A 27,187-nucleotide genomic window follows, 5' to 3' on the forward strand; every position below is an offset into this window, starting at 1 on the left:
ATCCTCTAAGTGTCAATATTAAGTCAAACATACATTTATTTAACACCTTTTCATTTTCATTTTCACCAAGTTTTGTGGTAGGCACTGGATACCAATGGAGACATGACCCTGCTGCCTTGAAGGGACCTATAGTCTGCTGAGCGATGAGAGTTGAGTGATTTCAAAATAGCATGTTAGATATTATGGAAAGGTGGGGGTGATGTAGCAATGTTGAGAGGAGAACCTGACCCTCATTTAGTGTCAGGAAAGTTGCAATTATTTAAAATTTGTTTCATTACCTGGGGAGTATCCATGAAAATATCAAATTTGCTTCTCGGAGTCTTGTGTCTCTGATGGTGGTAGGAAGGGATTAGTAGGGAGTTAGCCCCAAATAAGCCAATCTATTATCTGTTTTCTAGAACTAAAAGTAAATCTTGTTTTTCCAATTAGTCTATCATGTATCTGTTTTCCAGAAATACTACTAAATACATTTAAATTGGTAAATTTTACTACTTACTTTACTGATAGTAATTATCAAAATTTTATAGCCAGTTTATTTTCTGCTGTGTGAACTAAGACTTCTTTTTCTTGATCTAAGCTTTGTATTTTTAAATGTCTGTGAGATGGTTAGTCCATCGTGTGGATACATCAGTAAGATGAATCTGGATTTCTTAGTCATACATTGTCTCATAACTTATTTCTTTCCATTTCCTGGGGAAGAATCCCACTCCTATTTTCCCTTGTTATTACTGATATTGTCACCTCATCTTTCTTCTCCTGGGGAGGAGTAGTCCATTCGCTTTCCAGGGGGAAAAAAAAATCTCACCACTAAGAATTCTCCTAATGTTTGTCAGTTTTTGGTCTATCATGTTTATTCAAGAGGCAGAATTCCATTTACTCATAATCTCTTGGGATACTTCATGTTACCCCATCTGTTTTCCCAGGCATGGGATGTGGAATGAACTAGAGTAGAGTGTATGGAAAGAATTTGGCATAGGAGTTGAATAGGCTAGGTTTCCATACTTTTCATAAGTGGCCCCATAAGCCATTTGAGAAGAAAAAAAAAAGTGTCACGGGTAAGAGCCACAAGTGAGAAAGGAAGATTCCTATTTATTCTATTTAGACTCTATAGAGAAACACCAACATGACTTGCTGCTTTCATCTGGAGTAATTCCAGCTAACTTGCCTCCAGTCTGTCCATCTGGTGTTTTGCTCACCAGGAAAATAAGGGCATGGAATTGGATGCTTTTCTTTGAATATTTAATTAGGTGAATCTTGGGCAAAGTCCCGAATAAAGGCCTATCTTTCCTTGCAGAAATTCTTCTCGGATTCCTTTAGAATTAATTCTTCCAGATTCAATTTTTCTCATTCACTATTGTGTCCTTACAGCCCTTATCCCATTTGGGTTCTTTGGGACAGTGAGTAGGAAGAAGGAAAAACAGACTGTATGGACTTAGTTTCTCTACTTGAATGTGAAAAACAACCCTGGAAAATATCTTTTCTTCTAAATTAAACAACAGAATTTTAGAATAGAATTTTACTTTTAGGAATTCTAAGTTTATTTCAACCATTAGCTCTCAGAGGAGTGATGATAACAAAAATTATTATTTTCACAATCCAAAAAGGGGACATTTAAATTCAGAGGGTTGAAATTAATTTGGCATAATATAACAGTGTAATCAACTCAATGTACTGAAACATTTCAACAACTCTATGTCCTATGACCATTTCTTACTCTTTTGGCTTGAGGATAAGAGAGTGAAAAAAATATACAGTCAAATCCTCAAGGAGCTTACATTTTCCAAATTGGGAATTTCCTTTTTTCCAAAAATGTAGGATGGGATCACTGATGTAAATAGAAATATATAAAAATGACATGGTGTTTGGGTAGATAACAGATTCAAAAGCCAAGCTTGATCTATAACTGTCAGCACAGAGTCTGGCATACAAACTGTCCCCTGATCAGTGTGTTGATATGAATTATTAGCATCTATTTTTCAGAGCATAAAATCATGCTATTAGGGATCTGTCCAAATTAGACAGCAGCTTTGGATCACAACTGAGTTTTTGTAATTGAAAGTTTCACAAATAATGGATTCTATTAATCAGAACTAATCAATTAGAGAACTAGATCCAGTTAGTCCAAAGGCATACGTCCACTTCAAAGTGTCACAGTCCAATATTAAGAAGAAACTCCAGATTTAGACCATGTAAGGACACAAGTTTTCTCTTAGCCTCATTTCCATTTCAATGGGGGCACAGCCTATCAACAAAGGGAAAATCATGAACAGGTTGTCAATTAGGGAAGTATGATGTAGAAGATAAAAGTCTAATCAGCCATCCTGATGAAGCCTAGATAACTGGCTTGAAAATCTTGCCTTGATGGAATTAAACATAAAAGTTTTGAAAGTTAAATTTCAGGGTCACATGTATCTTGATTCAAATCTTAGTTCTCTCATTTATTAGCTGGACAAACTTGGGCTTCTTACTTACATTTTCCGAGTTCTTTTTTTCTCTTCTGTAAAACTTGGAATATAGTTGGTACCTTCTTTAGATGGTTAATGTAATGATGAAAATTTTTGAAAATGGTGCATTTAAGGATTGTTCATATGGAGTCTAAAGGGTAGTAACTTTCAACAAATGTTAGCTACAAGGATGGGTATACTTCTTGTGGGTTTCAAATTTAGTGAGGCTGATATTATTCTCTGACAAGACACTGGTAAACGTTCGTAAAAGTGTTACCTTTGTTTTGCCTTTACAAACATTGTTTGTAGCGTGTTTTTCATGTGTGCTAAAGTTGAATCTGACCTATGATTATTATAAAGAAACACAGCTATATTCTTTGGCCAATTATCTCTCTCTAGAATGCTTTACTTCATTGAGTTCATGACATCATCTATGTTAGCTAGAATGCTAACTGGTATATTATGTTTTATGTATCAGCTTAACTTCAAACAACTGTGTGAACAAAACATCTCAATTACACCAAAGCATGTACTAGAATTAAACTTTTTTGTAGAGCAGAAGCCATATAACTTTATATGAAATATATTTTAAAAGACAATTAAAACAAGTGTGTGTAGATGACATGTTAATTCATTTGTTCATGTATTATTATTTTGAGTTTCTAAATTGTTGAGAAAATAATACTCTTGTGGAAATGATCATTGGTGTGGTTCATGTGCTTTAATATATGCATTGTGGCACTGATTCATGTACTAATGTCTTTTGTGGAAATGTGGTATTTATTTTTATGCAGGAAACATCTTTGTTCAGAGAAGTAATTCTTTTCAAAGGATGGCACCAATTTTTCCTTTGAAACTTATATCTTAAATTCCATAAAAAGGATAGTAATTTTAGAAAACAGAAGTTTCATATCTGACTTCCAGGTTGAGCTTTCTGTTGCCTGTGTTCATGTTATAAGGTATTCAGAAGACTGACCATGGTTACAGTACAGTGGCACTAAAGAATCTCCTAAAGCAATGATTCATGAGATTTTTCTTCCTCCATGTCCTATTCATTCAGGACTCTACTATTCCACTGCAATATCCCTATTATTTGTAAAATGTTTACAACACCTGCTTTGAGAAATACTTGTAAATTAGGGTTGATAAGATTCTCTTTCATTGTTTTCTTAAATTAACCAGAGCCCTGTCCACTCATTTTTCTCTATCTTGTCTCTAGACATAAATCTTTAAAAAAATTTGGAAAAGAGAATGAACACTTAAGTCAGGAGTTACCCCACTGTGGGCTTGGTGATAGAGAAAGAAGAACTATACTAATTGATTGTTAAAAAGCTTGGGAATAGTGTTTGCCTGATAGTGTGGTTGAAAAACATAGGTTAGTTGTTACAATCCTATTGTTGGCATTTATCAACTGGTGAAATGGTTTGATTTTCTTCTCTACTACACTGTACTTTTGGGGACAGGGAAGACTATATCAATTTTCTTACTGGTATATCTGGAGTCCCTGGGAGAGTGCTTTGTACATGGTTAGTGTCCAACAAGCATAGCAAATAAATCCATGAGCTTCAGTTTCATCCTCTTTAGTATTAGTCTAATTAACAATTTCTTTCCCTGTCTATGGTCATAAAAATTTTATGAAATTCAAATTAGTCAATGTAATGAAAAAATTAAGGTCTTTTAAAATTGTAAGGTATAATTTTTATTATTTAGAGATGTTTTGTTTATTTTACAAAGAAGTTAAATAAGCTTTCTTTTGTTTTCAGAAGGACTTTTGTTTCAGAAGGACTTTTGTTTTCAGAAGGACTTTTGTTTCAGAAAGACTTTGGGATCTCAATTTACACTGTCTAGTTTTAACAGGAACTCTTATTTTGGTGGCCTTGGACCACCAGCATCATCAGAAGCACACTTAATTTCATTCAACTCATGTGGTTGCCTTTTCATAGGCCATGGGGGCTGGGTAAGTATGAAATTATAATGTCTATAATAATTTCCCTTGTTCTTGGCAAGCACAATCAGGTTCTGATGTTCAGGTTATACTGCTGGCAGCATTTTTCAATTAACATTTAATGCTCCCCCACAAAATGCTCAATCTTTCATTGGCACCGAACCCACTGTTTTAGTGGAAAAATGCTCAGAGAGAAAGAAGGCCTTCCCTTTCATTGATCTTGTTTCCCACAACTTTTATACCTGAAATAGTCTTAATTCTCAGGGACACTAAGCCCCATGGATATTATTTTTCTACGCTGTGGTTGCTTATTTATACAATTCATTACTCTTAGGACATTTACATACATTGCTTTGCAAGTTCTAAAAAATCCATTATGAAGGTGTTAGGAATAGATAGACACACAGACTCACTGTATCATCATTAATGCATCCATCATGAAGAGCTCCACCTCTTTGACCAGTTTTACTGTGATTAGTGAGTCACACTCATAAAAGAAGCTAGGATTCTCTTCCCAGAGATGGACTTCTAAACACCCAAATTTCCAAAGCTAGTGTTTGAGAATACCTTTATTATAAGTTATTTCTTCTAATTCAAATAAACAACACTGCTGGCTAAAAAGGAGTTTCATCACATGCAATCAGCATTTAAACTTAAATTCTGCTTTAGATGCTTTGACTGTAATACCAATTTAAATGTGAAACATTTAAGTAACAAAATAGCTCTTTTCTCCCCCAAATAATTGGTTTGCATATTTTTACCCACTGAATTTATTCAGTGGACAGTATAAAAAGACTTATTTGTAAGGAACCAAGTAAATTGCACTTCTCTGTCTTTAGAATTCTCTTAGCATCATCATGGTAGTCAGCAAGATGATCTTGGAACGATCCAGTGGTGAGAAGGAGTTGACTGGAATGAAGAGAGGAATGACAACAGGGACACCCATGCAATGCCTTGCTTTGCCTCTGCAGAAATTGTGATTCCAAAAAGATAAACTGTATTTCAAAATATTATAGTGGGTAATATATTTGACCTATGAGAAAGCAAAGCACTGGGTGAGTGTTCAGATTCCACATGCTCATGGTGTGAACCTAGTGGGAAGGAAGATGAATTCCCAGTAGGAGGGGAGCAAATAATAAAACTCTCTATTTTTACATAGCACTTTTAGTGTTCACCACACACTTCCATATATCTTGTCTAATTTAGACCTAAAATCCATGTGAGATTGAATATGGTTATTATTTTTTGGTAAAGGTTAACAAATGAGATTTAGAGAGGTTGAGTGACTGTTAACTAGCAAGGGGCAGAGATTCAAACACGGTTCTTCTCATTTCAGGTTCAGCACTCTGTCCACTCCACAATGCCTATTCTGAAAAGAGCCAATTGGTCAATTTTAGGTAAATTTTGGAAACACCCTGAGCTTTAGCTTTTCTGAGAAGTAATTTAATTTACTACTTACTCTATAAACAGCTTCTTAAAGTTCAGAGAAGTAAGACATATGTATAAACCTCTTAAACCTCCTTGACAAATAAGATTCCGTTTTCTCATCCATAAAATGAATAGGTTGGACCAGATCTGTGCCTCTTAATCTTGGCTGAACATTAAAAGGCCTTCCTGCCTATTTCCAAAAACTCCCCCTAAAGATTTTGATTTAATTAAGCTTAACCTTAGCTGGAGGTGGGCTTCCATTTTTTTAAGGCTTCCCAGGTGATTCTGATGTGCAAACCAAGATTGAGCACCACTGCAATGGAAGATCTGGGAGGTCTTCTATGTGTGTAAGCATACTGCAAGGATTTATTCAATAGTTCTGATGTTCCAAGAGTTAATTGGAAGGAAACTCAATTTTTATTATTTATTTTAACCTGTATGGGTTCCTTGATAGAATATAGATCTAATTCTCACGTAAGTGATTCTGGGAACTATAGAATTTTTTAGCTGGACTGTATATCACCCAGTTAAATCTCTCCTCAACTTTGTTCCTCTTGCAAACTTGTACCCAGGGGCTATCTGGTTAATCTAAAGAATTCCTGTACATGTCAGAAAATTTTCTCTGAGCACAACTCTTCAAAGTAACAGTCATTTGGAGACAGATTGGGACTGAATTAAAGATGCGGAGCCAGGCAGAAAAGAGATTTCAGTGAATTTGTAGAAAATCAATGAGAAAAACCATGGATAAGAAACCACGGGATTACAAACACCATAGAATGCTTTGGCCTAACTGATGTTCCTTTTTATCCAACTAGCCAGTCTGAATATGAAAACACAAGGGATAACATTTTTCAAAGCAAACTTTGAGAACTGCAGAAAACAATTTTTTTTTTAAAATGAGCAAGTTACATAAATTAGAAAGAAAAAAGAAATCCAAGTAATGAGCTTTTGTGCTTGGAAGGGCATAATGAGAGGTTGAGTGAAACGAAGCTGCCAGTCACCATCTGGGTGCCTGGAGGTGGGTGCAAAGTGGCTGGTATGCAGGTAGAGGTGTCTTTGAGGGCAGATTTTGTATTTGTTAAGAAGTTAATATGAATTTGCAGATGACAGTTTCAGTTTTTCCTGAAAGCTTCAAATAGTTGTAGATGAAAATACTGTGAGAAAGCCTAGAAAATTGTACTGATTTAAGAAAACCATAAAGCATATCCAATTGAGGGAAAATTTTCAGCAATGCCCTTTTCTAAGCACTCATTCCCTAATCACTGGCTAAGGGTGGTAATGAATATTGCCAATTGTCTGGGGGGAGAAAGGCTCAAGATAGTGATATAAGAGGATCTTGAGCTCACCTCCTCCCACAAACACAACAAACCCACAGCTATATATGGAGCAATTCCTTTTGAAAAGGACCTGTAAGCTAGCCAAACAGTGCCTCCACAACAAAAGATAGGAAGGCCACATCAAGGTGGGTAAGAGAAGCAGAGACATGGTCTTGCAAGAAACCCCACACCCCATGTGGTGACCCATAGTCAGGAGGGATTTCTCTTTTTTCTTTTCTTTTCTTTTTTTTTTTATTTAAAGATTTTATTTATTTTGACTGAATGAGAGAGTGTGAGCACACAAGCAGGGGGAGTGGCAGGCAGAGGGAGAGGGAGAAGCTGGCTCCCTGCTGAGCAGGAAACTCAATGTGGGGCTCGATCCCAGGACCCTGGGATCATGACTTGAGCTGAAGGCAGACACACTTAAGTGACTGAGCCACTCAGGTGCCCTAAGTAGGGATTTCATAGTACAGAGCTTTTCCCTCAGGAGTGAGGGGTTTTTGTCCCATATCAGGCCCCTCTACCCTTGGGAACTGCACCAGACTGATTAGCCCCCTAAGAGTTTGGCCTTAAAAATAAACAGGGTTTATGGAGAACCATAGGGTAAAGGGTAGAAAATGCACACTAAAAGGGCTCAGCACAGACTCGCTCACATGGGGACCCAGTACAAAAGCAATTTGAAAACCTCATCTGTTAACTTTAAAGCAACTTTCAAATAGGCAAGAACCTGCTGCGATTTCTCTGGGGATGAGGTGCTGGCAGGTGCCATTTTGCATTCACCTTCTGCCTTATTTGTGCTGGGGCTGGTGGGTACCATTTATCACACCCACCTTCTGGCCTGTTAACTCCAGTGGGAGTGCCCCATCCCCTCACACTACAGCCATAGTTGTTGGGTGCCTTGCCCTCATGCACCACAGTCAAGTACCTCACATTGCACCTCGGCCATGGGCTGCCCTGCCCCAGTCCCCATGTGTCACAACAACAGCCTGCCTCACCATAGATGATGGGTATTGCACAGCCCACATAGTGCATGCCCCTTGAGTGCCTGGCTCTGTAGCCAGTGAGGATTGTGCTTCTGTGCCTCATGGGTCTAAAATAATCAGAGAGACAGTCCTTAGCAGGTAACCATCTCTAGAGTAATGCATAAACAGCAGACGGACACATATCCTTGGTATTCATAAGAAAAATGTCTATTTATTTATTTATTTTTGTCCTGAGGAGTAGGCTTCAGATTTGCCACACATCTGGATGCTACAGAGGTGTTCCCAGGGAGTGTGGGCAGGGAGATACCATATTAGAGTGCTCCCTTGGCCTTGCCACAGCTCACGGATGCATCCCAGAAAGGAGCTTATCCACATGACTAAAGCCACATTTTTTTTTTTTTTTTTTTTTGCAAATGTTGCTGAGGGGACAGCTCCAGATCTCCTAGTCTAGAAATCAACAGATTTATGATCACAGACTCAAAAGAATGTATCTATACCTTAAAAGCTGCTGTCTGATGACCTGGCTTGCAATTAGCCTAAAACTAGTCACTATCTGAGATCCATCTTTTTGGAACACTGACAGATCTTGGTACACTGTCACAATTGGGACCCATCAAAAACAAATCAGGCTACTTAGATAATCAAAGAGGTCTGAGAAACAACCAAAAACCTAGGGCAAGTTTGAATGATAAGGTTCATTTTCTATACAAGGCCACTCTTTCAAGACTGGAAGGCAGCATTTATTCGTCTAATAAATAGAAACAGAGAATTAAGCAAAATGAGGACACAGAAGAATATGTTCCAAATGAAACAATAAGACAAAACCTCAGAAAAATACTTTAATGAAATAAAGCTAGGTTATCTACCTGATAAAGAGTTCAAAGTAATGGTCATAAAAATGTTCACTGAACTCAGGAGAAGAATGGATGAACAAATGAGAACTTCCACAAAGAGAAAACATAACAAGGTACCAAACAAAAGTCATAGAACTGAAGAATACAATCGCTGAACTGAAAAATAAACTGGAGCAGTGAAACAGAAGACTAGATGAAAAAGAAGAATGGATCAGAAATCTGGAAGATGAGATAGTGGAAATCATCCAATTAGAGGAACAAAAGAAAACCAAATTAGGGGCAGCTGGGTGGCTCAGTCATTAAGCGTCTGCCTTCAGCTTGGATCGTGATCCCAGGGTCCTGGGATTGAGCCCTGTGTGGGGCTCCCTGCTCAGCGGGAAGCCTGCTTCTCCATCTCCTACTCTCCCTGCTTGTGTTCCCTCTCTTGCTGTCTCTCTCTCTCTCTGTGTCAAATAAATAAATAAATAAATAAATACATAAATAAATAAAATCTTTAAAAAAAAGGAAAACAGAATTAAACAAAGTGAATATAGTTTAAAGGACCCATGGGACAATATCAAGAGAAATAATATCTGCAAACAGAGGTCCCAGATTGAGAAGAGAGAGAAAGAGGTAGAAAATATTTTTAAAGAAATAATGGCTGAAAATTTCCCTGGTGAAGGAAATAGACATCGAGATCCAGGAAGCAAAAGAGTTCCAAATAGGATGAACCTAAAGAAATCACACTAAGACACATTGTAATTAGAAAGTCAAATGTTAAAAATTAAGGGGTATAACAGCATCAAGAGAAAAACAACTTGTTACATACAAGGGAACCCCCATAAGACTATCAGTTAAGTTTTCAGTAGAAACCTTGCAGGCCAGGAGAGAGTGGCATGATATACTTAAAGCGCTGACCAGAAAAAGCTTCCAACCAAGAATATTCTACCCAGCAAGGTTATCATTCAGAACTGAAGGAAAGATAAAGAGTTTTCCAGACAAACAAAAACTAAAGGAGTTTATCAACACTAAACTGACTTTATAAGAAATGTCAAAGATATTTCTTTAAGCTGAAAAGAAAATGCACTAATTAGTAACAAGAAAACATATGAAAGTAAAAATCTCACTGGTAAATGCAAATATATAGTAAAGGTAGTAGATTATCCACCTACAAAGCTAACATGAAGGTTAATAGAAAAAAAAAGTAGTAAAATTAACTATTACTATAATAATTAGTTAAGAGATACACAAAATAAAAGATGAAAAATATGGTATCAAAAACAGAACACATTGTGGGTTGGGGAGAGTAAAATATAAAATTTTTAGACTATGCTCAGACTTAAGATGCTATTAACCTGAAATAAACTGTTAAATATATAGGATGGAATATGTGAACTACAAAGCAAAAATCTATAGTAGATACACAAAAAAAGTGATAAAGAAATATAAACATAACATTAGAGAAACTCACCAAATCACAAAGGAAGCAAACAAGTGAAGAAGAAACAGAGAGGAGTTACAAAACAACCAGAAAACAATCAATTAAATGGCAAAAGCACATGCTTATCAATAATTATTTTAGAAGTAAGTAGAGTAAATTTTCCAATCAAAAGACATAGAGTGGCTGAATGGATAAGGAAAACAAGACTCATCTTTATGTTGCCTATAAAAGACTCCAGATCAAAGGACACACTGAGACTGAAAGTGAAGGGATGGAAAAAGATGACCCATGCAAATGGGAACAAAAAGAAAGTTGGTGTAGCTATACTTAAACCAGGCAAAATAGACTTTTAAGAAAGACTGTAGTAAAAGACAAAGAAGGGCATTACATAATGATAAAGAAGTCAATCTAACAAGAGGAGACAACAGTTGTAAATATTTATGCACTCAACATAGGAGCACCTAAATATATAAAGCAAATATTAACAGACAAAAGGGAGAACATGGCAGCAATACAATAATACTAAGTGACCTTACTCCACTTACATCAATGCATAGATCATTCAGACAGAAATCAGTAAGAAAACATTAGCTTTAAAAGACACATTAGACTAGATGGACTTAATAAATACATACAGAACATTCCATTCAAAAGCAGCAGAATTCTAGTGCAGATGAAACATTCCTGAAGATAGATCATATGTTAAGCAATAAAACAAGTCTCAATACATTTAAAATGATTGAAATCATTATCAAGTATCTTTTCTGACCACAATGGTATGAAACTAGAAATCATTTACAGGAAGAAAACTGGAAAAATAAAATATGTGGATATTAAATAACATGCTACTGAACAACCAATGGGCCAGCAAAGAAATCAAAGGAGAAAAAAATACCTGGAGACAAATGAAAATAGAAATACAACAGTCCAAAATCTATGGGATGAAGCAAAAGCAATTTTGAAAAGGAAGTTTATAGTGGTATGATCCTATCTCAAGAAACAAGAAAAACTCAAATAAACAATTTAACCTTACACCTAAAGGAACTAGAAAGAAAAAGAATAAACAAAGCCCAAAAGTAGTGGAAGGAAGGAAAGAGCAGAGATAACATGGAAATAAATGAAATTGAGACTAAAAAGACAATAGTAAAGGTCAATGAAGGTAAGAGCTGGTTCTTTGAAAAAATAGACAAAATTTACAAACATTTAGCTGGATTCACTAAGAAAAGATAAACAGTAGTTAGATAAATGGATAGAATTAGAAAAGAAAAAGAGAAGTTACAACTCCTACCACAGAAACACAGAAGATCATAAAAGATGACTCTGAACAATTTTAGCCAACAAATTGGACAAACTAGAAGGAATTTTTAAATTCCTATAAACATACAACCTACCAAAACTGACTAATTATGAAATAGAAAATTTGAGCAGCATGATTACGAGGAAGGATATCAAATCATTAATCAAAACCTCCCAACAAACAAAAGTCCAGGACCAAAAGTCTTCACTGGTGAATTTTACCAAACATTCAAAGAATATTTAATAGCTATCCTTCTTTTCCAAAAAAACTGAAGAGAATGCTTCCAAACTTATTTTATGAGGCCAGCATTACCCTGATACCAAAACCAGACAAAGAAATCATAGAAAAAGAAAATTACAGGCCAATATTCCTGATGAACATATGCAAAAACCCTCAACAAAATATTAGCAAACCAAATTCAACAACATTTTAAAAGGATTATGTACAATGATCAAGTGGGATTTATTTTTGGAATGCAGAAATGGTTCAACATCTGCAAATAATCAATGTGATACGTACATCACATTAATAAAATGAAGGATAAAAATCATGTGATCACTTCAATAGATGCAGAAAAAACATTTGACAAAATTCAACACCGATTTATGATAAAAACCCTCAACAAAGTGGATATAGAGGGAATGTGCCTCAATATATATAATAAAGGTCAGATATGAGAAGCCCAAAGCTAATGTAATACACAACAGTGAAAAAATGAAAGGTTTCCTCTAAGATAAAGATTAAGAAAAGGGTGCCCATTCTTGTCATTTTATTCAACATAGTATTAGAAGTCCTAGCCACAGCAACTAGGCAACAAAAAAGAAAAAATAAAACAAATTGGAAAGGAAGAAGTAAAACTGTCACTCTTTGCAGATGACATGATACTATATATATATATATATATATATATATATATATATATATATATATATATATATATAAAATCCTAAAAGTTTTACCAAAAAAACTGTTAGAATTAATAAATGAATTCAATAAAGCTGCATGATACAAAATCAATATACAGAAATCTGCTGCACTTCTATACATTAATAACAAACTACCAGAAAGAGAAATTAAGAAAACAATTATATAAGATTGCATCAAAACAATAAAATAGGAATAAATTTTACTAAGGAGATAAAAGATCTCTCTACTCTAAGACTATGGACTCTGAGAAACAAACTGATGGTTCTAGAGGGGAGAGGGCTGGGGATGGGTTAGCCTGGTGATGGGTATTAAAGAGGGCACGTATTGAATGGAGCACTGGGTGTTATATGCAAACAATGAATCATGGAACACTACATCAAAAACTAATGATAGAATGTATGATGATTAACATAACATAATAAAATAAAGAAATTATAAAGATAAGGACAAAAAAAGATCTCTCTACTCTGAAAACTATAAGATATTGATGAAAGAAATCAAAGAGGACACAAATAAATGGAAAGGTATCCCATGTTCATGTATTGGAAGAATTAATATTGTTAAAATGTCAATACTACCAAAGCCATCTATAATTCAATGCAATCCCTATCAAGATCCCAGTGGCATTTTTACAGAAGTAGAAAAAACACTTCTAAAATTTGTATGAAACCACAAAAGACCATGAATAGCCAAAGAAATCTTGAGAAAGAAGAATAAAATAGGAGATACAACATTTCCTGATTTCAAGCTATATTATAAAGCTGTCATCTTCAAAAACAGTATGGGACTGGCATAAAAGCAGACAAATAGACCAATTTAACAGAATCAAGAGCCCAGAAACAAACCCAAGTGTATATGGTCAACTAACATTTGACAGAGGAGCCAGGAATACTCAAAGAAGAAAAGACAGTGTCTCCAATTAAGTGTTGCTGGAAAATTGGATATTCACATGTAAAAGAATGAAAGTGGACCCATATCTTACACCACTCACAAAAATTAACTCAAAATAGACTCAAGACTTGTACGTAAGACCTGAAACCATGAAACTCCTAGAAGACAACTTAGGAACAAGTTTCCTTGACATAGGTCTTGGTAATGATCTTTTGGATATGACACAAAAAGCACAGGCAACAAAATAAAAAATAAACAAATGGGACTACATCAAAATAAAAAACTTCTGCACAAAAAAATTAAACCATAAACAAAGTGAAAAGATGACCTATGGAATGGGAAAAAGTATTTGCAAGCCATATATCTGATAAAAGGTTAATAGCCAAGTATATAGAGAACTCATATAACTCAATAACAAGAAAACAAATAACCTGATTAAAATATGGGCAAAGGACCCGAATAGACATTTATCCAAAGAAGATATACAAAAGGGCCAACAGGTACATGGGAAAATATTCAACATTATTAGTCATTAGGGAAATGCAAATTAAAAGCACAATGAAATACCACGTCATACCTGTTAGAATGACCATTATCAAAAAATAAAGAAATAACAAATGCTGGCATGGTTACGGAGAAAATGGGACCATTGTGCATCATGTATGTTTTAAAATTTGTGTGCCAACCTAGTACCTAGTGACAGACTGATGATTGATTCATATGGGAATCCATTTTGTTTTCAAGCTATTCCCTTTAATTATGATCAATGATAAAAAAAACATAAAACTTGTCTTCATGTCATGAAATTGTCATTATATTTAATACGGAACATACTGATTTTTTTCTTCGGCTGCGTTTTTAAAATATTTCATTGGAAAACATTTGCATATGCACTCAATCCTCATTATTAATGGATTTTGTATTTACAAACAACCTTACATGGTAAAATTTATTTTAACCTAAAAATATTTACTTATGGGCTTTTGTGGTCATTTGCAGATATGTATAGAGTGATGAAAAATTTGAATTGCTCTGATGCCCAAGTTCTCAGCCGAGATCAAAGCAACACTCTGCCTTCCCATTTCAGCTCTCAGTGACACATTTTTTTTATTATTTTTTAAAATTTAAATTGAATTAATTAACATATAGTATATTATTAGTTTCAGAGGTAGAGTTTAGTGATTCATCAGTTGCATATAACACCCAGTGCTCATTACATCATGTGTCCTCCTTAATGCCCATCGCCCAGTTACCCCATCCCACTCCCACCTCCCCTCCAGAAACCCTCAGTTTGTTTCCTATAATTAAGAGTCTCATGGTTTGTCTCCCTCTCTGATTTTCTTATTTTATTTTTCCCTCCCTTCCCTATGATCCTGTTTTGTTTCTTAAATTCCACATATGAGTGAAATCATGTGATAATTGTCTTTCTCTGATTGACTTATTTCACTTAACATAATACCCTCCAGTTCCATCCATGTCATTGCAAATGGTAAGATTTCATCTTTTTTGATGGCTGAGTAATATTCCATTGTATATATACCACACCTTCTTTATCCATTCATCTGTTGATGGACATTTGGGCTCTTTCCATAGTTTGGCTATTGTGGACATTGCTGCTATAAACATTGGGGTGGAGGTGCCCCTTCAGATCATTATGTTTTTATCCTTTGGGTAAATACCTAGTAGTGCAATTGCTGAGTTGTAGGGTAGCTCTATCTTCAATTTTTTGAGGAACCTCCATATCATTTTCCAGAGTGGCTCTACCAGCATGCATTCCCACTAGCAGTGTGACATGTCTTCAAAGGCAAGGGAAACAAAGACAAAAATGAACTATTTGGACTTCAGTAAGTTAAAAAGCTTTTGCACAGAAAAGGAAACAGTTCACAAAACCAAAAGACAACCTACTGAATGGGAGAAGATATTTGCGAATGTCTTATCAGATAAAGGGCTAGTATCCACAATCTATAAAGAACTTATCAAACTCAACACCCAAAGAACAAATAATCCAGTCAAGAAATGGGCAGAAGACATAAACAGACATTTCTCCAAAAAAGACATACAAATGACCAACAGACACATGAAAAAATGCTCAACATCACTAGGCATCGGGGAAATCCAAATCGAAACCACAATGAGATACCACCTCACACCAGTCAGAATTAACAAGTCAGGAAATGACAGATGTTGGCGAGGATGTGGAGAAAGAGGAACCCTCTTATTTAGTGACACATTTATAGCATTTTTTAAATTTTAAATTTTAACTAATTAATTTTATTTTTTAAAATTTTATTTTGTTATGTTGTGTTAATCACCATACATTACATCATTAGTTTTTGATGTAGTGTTCCATGATTCATTGTTTGCATATAACATCCAGTGCTTCATTCGATACATGCCCTCTTTAATACGCATCACCAGGCTAACCCATCCCCCTCCCCCCAGAACCCTCAGTTTGTTTCTCAGAGTCCATAGTCTCTCATGGTTCGTCTCCCCCTCTGATTTCCCCCTTCATTTTTCCCTTCCTACTATCTTCTTCTTCTTTTTTTTTTTAAACATATAATGTATTATTTGTTTCAGAGGTACAGGTCTGTGATTCATCAGTCTTACACAACACCCAGCACTCACTCACCACAGCACATACCCTCAATGACATGGATGGAACTAGAGGGTATTATGCTAAGTGAAATAAGTCAATCATTTATAGCATTTTTGTGTTTTTTGTTGGTGATCTCAGTGTTTAAAATGGACCTCAAACAGAGTGCTGGAGTGCTGTCAGGGGTTTCTAAGTACAAGATGGTAGTGATGTGTCTAATGGAGAACGTAGGTATCTTAGATGAGCTTCATGAAGGCATTAGTTATAATACTGTTGATCATACATTCAATGTTAATGAATCAACAATATACAGTAAATAGATGCCTTTAAACAGAACCACAAATAACAGAAAGTTATGTTTTGATTAGTTGATGCAAATGAAACTAGAGGCTCATAGGAACCTAACCCTGCAACTCCCCTAGAAGCAAAGCTTCCATCTTCTCTAATTTACTAATCACAATGACTTCATAGAACATAACCACCATGAATAATGAGAATTGACTGTATTAACTTTTTATTCTTTTTACTCTTTAAAATTTTACTTTCTGTATTTCAATCAGAAGAGTTCAATCTGTTTCCTATTTAAAATTTTTGGACTTACACATCTAACATCTATCTGTTTATCTATCTATGTATGTGAATTTACTTATTTATTTACTTGTGTGCGTGTGTGTGTGAATTTATGATTTGTTGATATTAATCCACTGGTACAGATGAGTTTTCATGACTCAAGTTATAAAAGCTAAATGCCCATGAACAAAGCAGTGAATTGAGAGAATTGTCTGAATGAGAATTTACATCTGAATAATTTGAGGTGAATTTGAAATGCTGAAAACTTTGAATTGCAAAATATTTCAAAGACCCATGGTTCTGTTGTTCAACCTTGAGATGGTTTAATTTCTTAGCTACTACAGACAGATAGTTGTACATCAATTCTTCAAGGATTATGAAGTGACATTTTGTAAAAGCATGAGAAAATGCCCAGATTTTTCACAATCAGATCCTTTATCATGGGTTAAGCTGCAGGGAACTTGGTTGTAGAAGTACTGTGGGGGAGGCTGCAAAGAGGGGCTTTAAGTTGAGACTTGAAGAATAAGAAGGATCTTATTAGAAAAAGTAGACGATAAGGGGAGAATAGAAAAAGTAAAGAAAAAACTATAGAAGAAATTAATATGTAGTGTATTTGGAGACAGTGAATGTGTCAGGTTGGTTTAATTTATTTATTTTTTATTTTTTAAAAGATTTATTTATTTATTTATTTGTGAGAGAGAGAGAGAGAGAGAGAGAGAGAGCATACCAGTGGGAGGGGCAGAGGGAGAGGGAGACAGAATTTCAAGCGGACTTCATGCTTAATCTGGAGTCTGATGTGGGGCTGGATCCCATGACCCTGAGATCACGACCTGATCCCAAACCAAGAGTTGGACATTTATCCCTTTGGGCCACCTAGGTGCCCTTGGTTTAACTTATTGGTCATTAATTTAAATTATAAAGAATAATTTTTAGTATGAATGATTACCATTTGAATCACTTTAGGACATCTACTTATATGTAACTAACAGGATAACACATGATTGAGTTAAAAAAAATACAACTGTACTTGACAATATTCTTGCCTGGGCAGAAACTTATATTCAGAACAGAATAATATCTCTCACTGAAACCCATCCAGGATTCCATCATGTGTGAGAGCCCTATCCACCCTACTTGATAATGCAACATCTAGAATATAATTAATTTCTGAAAGTGAATATTAAAGCAATCTTTACATGAATTAAAAAGAGAATGAGAAAGAGGGAGTGGGAAGGGAGAGAGAGGGAGTTAGAGGGGGAGACAGAGAAAGACAGAGGGGAGGAGAGGAGTGGAGAGGAGAGAGGTGTCAGGGTTTAAGCTGAATCTGAGAGGTCTGAGTTCAGGCAAAATCCTATGTGTGATCTTTAAGGCCCAACCATAGGAAATTACAAAGGCTTATCTGGCAGGCTTCATGTTGTGAGAAGCTGCCCTCCTCACAACAGACTAGTACATAATCTGGAGGGAGTTGTGATCAAGGACTCATGGCCCTCCTTCACCTCAACAACCATGCTCTTAGATATATATGCATTGCTAGTCCAACAGCTTCCATTTGAAGCCTCCTTGTTGAGGAGCCCTTGACAAGGCTATTTCGAGGTGTCTCTGCTGAGACCTCCATATCAGGAGTTCTTGAAGAAACTCCTCTCCTCTCTGACTCCATACTTTCCCATTCCTATCCTTCACCTCTCCCTCCCCCTAGCCCTCAGGTCCTTAAAACATGTTTGTTTGGGGCTCCCTGCACAGCAACATGATGACTTTCTTTTCCCCTCTGCCACATCTATACTCATACATGTAACCTGGTGCTCTTCTGTGGGAAAAAATGGAACACTGGGGAGCTGACACCGTTTTTCCTTTTTCATGTCTTGCCTACACACTCACAGTAAGTGAATAAAGCTTGACTGTTGCTTTTGGTTTGGTTCATTGTATTAATTGACCACCACAAAACTTGGCATTTTGTCTCTCTGACAGAACCCATTTGAGCTTGTTTAGAATCCAAGGGGGTGAGATGGAATTGAAACCGAAGTTATTTAAATTGGCAGATCATTACTTTTTTCTCTGGATAGTATAGATACAAAAATTATGGAGAAACAAGTCCTTGAAGTTGCTGTAGGAATTCTTAGTACTAGAAGGGACTCCAAGAGTTTTAGTTTAATTCTCACTTTTTACAAATGAGGAGAATGAGGCACAGAACAATTTGAAGTTGAGCCACAATTGACACTTGGGGTTCTGAGCTAAAGCAAAACTTTTTTTCCATGTGACCTTTCCATTCTAAATGTCTATCTTTGTTCAAGGACCCTCAGCCTGAAGAATTTGTTGGGAAAGGAATAAAGTGGCCTGAAGCAAGAACAGATGGCTAAGGGAAAGGAAGTGCTAGAACAAATTCATTATATGATGTTTCTTGTACATGACATTTCTTGTAGCTGTTGTTTCAGCTCACTTTGAGGACCCTGAAATTTTCTTGAGCTTAGTTATTATAAGAACTCTTATAGTTATTATACAACTTGGAATCAGTGGAGAAGGGGGTGGTAGTTTTTGTCTAGATAATTTGTTAGAAGGCACAGGAGGCTTTATTTCTTTTACATATCAGAGAGCCTACTGCCACCATCACCTTGAACTCAAGAAGTAACTGAACACTACACATGACTTGTCTACGCCATGTCGACAAAGCAAAAATGTACTAAAAAAGACTTTCCTGAATCTTGAGGTAGGAAAACAAATAAAAGGAAAAGCTTCGCTCATGAACTCTTCATTGTTCTAATTTGGGTTACTTATTCAAATTTTTCTTAAGAATTTTAATTATTAAGGAAAACCTATACTCTATGAATATGTAAAGCTCTGTTTATTAGTCAGATTTTACTGTGCCAACACGTTGTAGCCAATTATAAAATAACAAGAATTGGTGTGAAGGTGAATCATTTTGGAAAGCAATTGTAGGGAATAGAAGTGGGAACAGAGGTGGGGGAGTAGAAAGGAAGAAGGAAAAGAAGGAAAGAATGAAAAGAATGAAGGAAAGAAAGAAGGAAAAGAATGTTCTTGAAATGCACACAAAGTGGACCACAACTTCTAATGTGCCTTGTGGTCTGCTCCTTAGAACCATGTACCTAAGTGTAGAAGGAAGCTTAGGGGACCATTTGTGCACAGTCTCTCATTTCCTCAGTCAACAGTTGTCTCATGGGGCAGCAATTTCCTCATTCTTTCTGATTTGTTAGTACCAGGATGGTTTCTGTGGAGGGTGGTGGAATCAGAGAACTTCCAGGGCCATAGGCAAGGGATGTAGATATAGATAGGGTGGAGAGTTAGCAAATTGTATCCGGGCAAAACTGACTGTCATACCAATCACTGAAGTAAAAGATGAGCTGCAGGATGAGAGGTGGGGTACAACAAAGGTCTGAAACAATATGAAAACCATTGTTTTACAATATTGCCTGAGGGAACTCTAGAAATTCCATGAAAGTGCCTTGGGGATAGCAATGGAGGGTAGGATGGGGATGGCAGTTGAGCCGTACTCTCTGGCCCCAGCATGTGATTAATCCTGAATAGCTCATTTGATCTCTTTCATATATTGGCTTAAGAGTTCTTGAAGTAAGTGTCTATGTCTATAAACAAATTTGGAGACTACTGTCATAAATCTTTATTTTAGTTCATATACATTAAATTTTATGAAGGTTAAAGATATGAAATTCTCATATTTTAAAATTTCACACAACATTTAGTCTTGGTATTTATCATTAATATATTTTAAAATGTCACATTGTTTTACATTATTTATGGAAACCAGTTTATCTGTTCCTGCTGACCAAAATAATTTTATTTCAATTAATACCTAAAGTAGAATACTAGAAGAAGTAACATTTTTAAATTTTATGTACAAAAAGTTCTCTAAGATATTCAAAATCCTGAAGTAAGTATTGTTAGCATTTATCACTTGAATGCCATTTTGAAGTAGTCAGAAACCAATTATTTTTATTTCCTTCTTAGAAGTAGAGAAATTATACCTAGGTTTTATTTATGACAGATTTACTTACTGTAGTAGTTGCCAGAAAATTTTCCCGAAATCTTTACAATAAATTTTAACACAGATTTAGAGATAAGTTAAAAGTATTAAGGAGGGCTAGTTCTTTGACATCTTGTTTCTATCATTGATCTGCTGGAACTAGAACAACTCTGGGAAAATAATGAAATTATGTCTAAATTAACATTAATGTAAAATATAAATGTTTAATATGTAAAATTCAAAGAACATGTTTAAAAGATTATATTTTGTTTGTGGAAACACACATCAGAAATAAAAGTTTAAAAAATATGCATGAATAATAACCACCAAATTTATAATAGTAATAGTCTCTGGGGAGACAGTATAATAGGAGATGAGAGGAAACTTCTTATATATATATATTTTATATATGTAATATAATTTATAAATTACACATTATTTTGTATATATATAATTATGTATTATATAACATATAATTATGAATTATATATTATATAATGATATAAATAATGGATATTATTATGTATAATATATAATTTATATTACTAGAAGTATATATAATTATAATTATATATAATTTTTATATTTATTTTTTATTTTTTTAAAGATTTTATTTATTTATGACAGAGAGAGACACAGCGAGAGAGGGAACACAAGCAGGGGGAGTGGGAGAGGGAGAAGCAGGCTTCCCACGTAGCAGGGAGCCTGATACAGGGCTTGATCCCAGGACGCTGGGATTATGACCTGAGTGGAAGGCAGATGCTTAAAGGCTGAGCCACACAGGTGCTGTATAATTATATATAATTTTTAAAGGTGAAGAATCTTCTATTACTCTCTATACATTCCTTTATGTTGGAAATATTTCATAAAATATAAGATAGCTCATTCTTTCAAGAAAGAAAGGAGAGAAGGAAAAGAAACTCAGTGATAACACTATGCGAATGACAGACACAGCTTACAATTAAGGAAATGAAAAGCAACTTTTATTTTCTGGGGCACACTGAAGAAGACTGTTCTGACAGAATTAGCACCTGTATGGGACATAGCAGTTAAAGTTGAAATTGTAATAGATGATACTAGAAGCTCTCCATTGTGAAGTGAAAGGAATACAATTAAATTCTTAGGTTTTCATGTAAACCATTATGTCAAAGACAGATTTTATTTAGCAGGGTTTTTTTCCCTTTAAATCCGTCTTCTAACAAGGATATTTTATAGTTTTAAAAAAAGAAAGTGAGCTTTATTTGTATATGAGCTTTCTAAATAAACAACTTTCTTTTTTATTTTATAAAAATTACTAGTGATCATATTCAGGGACATATGCATTGAAATTAATTCATATGTATATATGTATTTGTAAATAGATGTGTATATATATATATATATACACAATATATATAACCTTAGATAAAATATTGTTATTCCTTATTTTCCCAGCAACTTATATATGAAGTAAAAGAGCTTGTAGTTCTGTTCCAATCAGGCATGACTGATCACTTTGTAGCTTAAACCTAAATCAAATATTTAGTATATAGAACAAGTGTTTTAAAATGAGAAATACTTTTTAGTGAAAGAAAAAGACAATAAAATCTTGCATATATTTAAATGCTCTGCTCTGATAACTAGTCACATTGAGAATTCATCTAGTCAAAGTAAGAAATAATCTGATAAATGAAGGCAGTATCATTTGGCACTCTTCATTGTTAATTTATTGGAAGGATGGTTTTCACAGCTCATAAAGATCTAACGGTTTCCAACCCTCTACTTTTTTAAATGGTGTGTGCAAAGGCCATATTCATTTGGAACAAAATCTCACAAAATAAATAATTTGGGGCAATATCAGTTTTTATATTTATGGTTAATTCTATACTTGGGTCAAGTGTTCTCAGGAAGTGAAACATTCCTGGTGGCTATAACTTTGTGTACTATTTTGGTTAATTTAAAAGAAAAAACACATTCTTTTTCTTTTAAAGATTTGATTTTTAAGTAATCTCCACATTTAACATGGGGCTTGAACTCACAACCCCAAGATTAAGAGTTGTGTGCTCTATGGACTAAGCCAGTCAAGTGCCCCTAGAAAACATTCCTGACAATAGTAAAGTATCATCCCATTTTAAATAATTGCTACATTTTATAATATTTTATCTCCATATTCTTTAGAATCTGTGGTAATTTTTATAATATTATTATCTTGCAAATATTATTTTCTTTAAAACTGAAAAAGTTTTCATGTGGCAAATAGTTATAACATTTTTATCATTTAACATCTGGATTTTAAATCTTTGGATCATATGATGGTGTCTCTTTTCCTCCCTTACGTTCCTTAGAACAGCACTGGGTAAGAATCCTTCTTAAGTTATACTATTTAATAATGTTGTTGATGAAGGTACAATGATGATGGAGTTAAGACACAGAGCAGAAAAGTATTAATCATGGCATCTGTATTACCACTTACTTTTGTTGCTGGTTTGGTTGCTATAGTCATCTGAGACTCATAATTCATTTGATGTATTAAAACGTTCTAATAAATATCACCTTAATCTGGATAGAAGACTAACTTGACCATTAACTGCACTTGACCATTCAAAAGTATTTGTTGAATTTTAAATAATAGCAGGAAGTGAGAATTTCACCTCAGTAATTTAATAGATGTAGCATTATAGTCATCTTTTTAACAGAGGCAATAATATCTCTGAACAATCATTTTGTAGTGAAAACACCACAGCCTGGAGACAGTCCACTTAAATATTCTAAGCTAAATAAACATATTTTCTTCAATCCCCAAATGCTTTCTTCATTACTTCATTGGTCACTAAACTGTCCATTTTTCTGTTTTGCAGTCATATTCTCAGAGGGTTACCTGACTATGGAATTAAACACCCAACCTGTCATGGATGGATGTTTGGGGTAACCTTTCAAATCATACTGCATTTTGTTCGAACTTTCAGTGCAAAGAAATAAAGCATAATATCATGTTCTCACTAAGATGCAATGTCACTATCCTTCTCCAAGTCATCAAGAGGTCAGAAGTAATGACTTTAAAACAAACTCAATCAACCAGCAATCTCTTAAACACTGAAATAAGACCAATCTTATTTCACAGCCAGTTGCTGCTTTATTGGCTCCCTCTTTATAGAAAAGTATAAGCTAGAGGGGAGAAAAATAAGGAAGGACAATACCAAGAGGAGCAATAAAAGGGAATAAAGGATTATGTTTCAGACAGCAGGATTTCTAGACACTTTGGTAATTTCTCTTCATCCTTTATTCTCCAGGATTCCAGACATAAATTTGGGGTACTTTATTATTTCCACATTATTACAGCTAATTGAATCTACTCTGTCAATATTTTAGTTGAATTAAATCATGATTTGCCACTCTAATAAGAAAATTATATTGGCTAAGATAGATATTATATTGAACTAATATAATATATTGAACTAATAATAGTGTTATTGAACTAAAGAACTATTTCTCCTTGAAGAAATCATTGATATTTTCTGTGCCTCAGTTTACTCATCTGGCGTAGGTAAGCTCTAGTTTCCCTTCTAGCCCTATCAGCTTATGATTCTATGAATTTTCTTAGGACGAATGAGAAACATATTTTCTCTTCATAAGGCAGAACTTTAATTATGATTTTTATTATAACTGTAAGTGAGACTCAGTTTTTATCTTTGATATGAGTCTTTGTATTAGATTATACACGGTAAATGTTTTCAAAAATAAATTCTTCCATTGATTTCCTTCCTGCACTTTCCCTTCTGTTGTTAGCCTTCTTTTCAATAGATGGTGCTCTTTTCTCAGAGACACTACTTATCTTATTCCTCATCAAAAGATTAGAGAAATTAGTTTTATCCTTTAACAATCATTAGTTAAGGAAATCAGACATACAAGAAATAATCAATTACAAGCAACTCACAAACCTTGATCATGAAAACATAATAGGAAAGATGATTGTTAAATGATTAAGGAACTCCATTAAAGCCTGCAGTACTTGCTGAATAGATGAAGTAAATATTGTAACTAAGTATGAAGATGCCATGTTCACTACGTACATAAGCCCTGAGTAGGAAGAAAATCCCAAATTAGAAACCATTTTAAAGTGTTAAAATATTTATCTACTTTAGCAAAAATGAATATATAGTATCCCATTATTAGCATGTTGGACTTGAATATGCATACCAACACTAACATAGTTAATATTGAAAGCTTGCACACTCTTTGCCAAATAAATCTGGAACATCTAGGTAAACAGAAAATGGGCCACAAACTCTTTTGAAATAATTTCACTGATAAAGACAGTTTTTCCTCCCAGAACAACCACTGGAACTTCCTATATAATGGTTTATACTCCAGAATTATGCTGCTTTTGGTCACTTCTAATTGACTTCCACTTTCAGAGGATTTGGAAAACAGTCATGCCCTGCATTTCTCCTGAACCACATCATCTATTCCCAATTCAGTTTGTGACTCTCCTAGCAGATCTGGCAGCTGCCAACTGCAAAATGGTCTAGGCAACACAACTGTCACTTTTGTTACTACAAAGCAACACTATTAACTGTACAGAGACCCCAGAAAAACTTTCTCATTGAGTGTGGCCTCAGGATGGAAGGAACGGTGGGGTAAGGACAAGTGTGACAAGCAAACGGGGGGGGGGGACGGCATGGTACAGTAAAGTACGCAGAAACCAGCAGGGGTAGGAAAGTTGCGAAGGTTCATGTCTGAAAAGAACTGAGAAGGGGATTGACCCCCTCATCAGGAAATCTAACTAGAATTCCTCTTCCTTATTCGCAAATTACTGTTTCCACAGTTCCTGTGGAAGGGACTGTGGGATTCTGTGCCCAGGAGCCCTCTTGGCTCAGTGTAAGTGAACTCTAAGAGCATTTTTTTTTCCTCCCAGAGCTTTACATCTTCTACCAAGGCAACTTCTCTGTTTCTGAAATTTTTCATTCTTTTTTTAACAGCGGAGGGAAAAAGAGAAAAGTGGATTTTTGCACTCACAATAACCACTCTATCACCATCGCCCCCTTATTCTCCCTTGTTTACCTCCCTTCTCTCATCCTCCCGCCAAACACTTCCTGGGGGGTCAGTTGTCCCTTTATGCCCTTATTAGCTGCTGAAGTCTCTGGTGGGAGCCCTGGCGCCTTCCTTACCTGACAATCACATACATGACCAGGAAGTTTCCGAAGAGACCCACCACGCACACGATGGAGTAGAGGGCCATGATGGTGATGGCTGTGATCATGGAAGGACTGCCGGTCGGAGGGCACGAGCTGTCGCTCCCGCCCAGCTCGGTGCCGTTCGGACCGCATGGGTCGGACAGGTTGCCATCTAGGTGGGAGAAGTTGACCCAGGAACCGGGGCTAGGTGCTGGGGAGCAACTTGAAGAGTGCGTATAGGGATCAGTGCAATTGCTGGCGTTGGTGGGGACGGTGCTGCTGTCCATGGTGCTGACGGCTGGCTGGGACCTCGCTATGAGGTAAACCCGAGCACCCAGACTTTTTCAGGTTCCACGCGTCTCAGCCGCTTCCTCTCGCCGCTGCCACAGTTCCTGCTATTTCTTACAGAGACTAACCCTGGTGCAGCCAGAGAGGAGCTTTAGGTAGAAGGGGAGAGCTGGGCATCTGACATTATCCACTGCTTGTAGCCCCCTTCCGCCTTAGTAGTAGAGACACATCTTCAACCCACACCGCTGTGGGAAGGGGAGGGAGGGCTGTGCGGGATCCGGAGGCTGGAGGGGAGGGAGGAGAGAGAAGGGGTGGATTTTGCGCAAAGCGATCCAACGAGTTGGTCTGTCTCCCCATTCGGCACTCATCCGTGCAAACACATCTAAGGAGGGGCAGAATGGGGAAGGGAGTTGAAGGGAAGGGGCGGGGGAGACAGAGTTAGTTCTCCGCAGCAGTAAAGCATAAGAAAGGGGGCTGACATCAATCTATTTTCCCAGCGCCGTTTTCTCTGTATAATATGAAAGGAAAGACATTGGCCTGGTGCAACCCGGACAATCTTACACCCCAACGTTCTTCCAGCCCTCCAGTCTGCTGAAATCATTCAGGACAGGGTACACAAACTCCTTTTCTTTAGTCAGCCTTGCCTGCACGTCCACACAAAAGTAACCGTGTTTTTTACATCGCTAAATGAGAATTTTCCACCCTTTAAACCTGTCTGAAACAAAAGTGGTCCTTTCTCTGAAAAAGAAGTGAGAAACAAACTTTTGTGTAGGAAACCTATTCATTTCACTCCATATTCCCCTAATTTCTCTTAAAGTAGAAGTTCTAGTTACATCTGATTTCTATCTTGGAGGCACAAGAACTGGTTTACAGAAATCAGGGGGTTGTGGCATCCAGGACAGCCAGCTAAGGATAATGGTGATCCTCCACATCTAAATCTCAAAGATCCGTTTAGAATTATTTATTATCCCTTTTATTGCCTGACTTCCTACATGAACATGTGCTTCTCAGTAGAAGGTGGTCAAAATCAAACATTTGCATTATTTCAGTCTGTTTTCTAGTGTAGAGATTCCAGGAGGAATTTCAC

The 27,187-nt window shown here is 35.8% G+C and overlaps 1 protein-coding gene across 1 annotated transcript in view; it reads right to left on the minus strand.

Annotated features, from left to right (window-relative positions):
- Positions 1–26,482, minus strand: part of OPRM1 (opioid receptor mu 1) — a 73,633-nt gene extending 47,151 nt beyond the window's left edge. The window contains 3 exon segments of the mRNA XM_027601049.2: positions 25,807–26,249; positions 26,344–26,445; positions 26,447–26,482. Coding sequence (XP_027456850.2) covers positions 25,807–26,249; positions 26,344–26,445; positions 26,447–26,482 — 581 coding nt within the window.
- Between the last annotated feature and the right edge of the window lie 705 nt (positions 26,483–27,187).

This window comes from Zalophus californianus, chromosome 7, assembly GCF_009762305.2.
Source record: "Zalophus californianus isolate mZalCal1 chromosome 7, mZalCal1.pri.v2, whole genome shotgun sequence".
NCBI classification, from domain to species: domain Eukaryota; kingdom Metazoa; phylum Chordata; class Mammalia; order Carnivora; family Otariidae; genus Zalophus; species Zalophus californianus.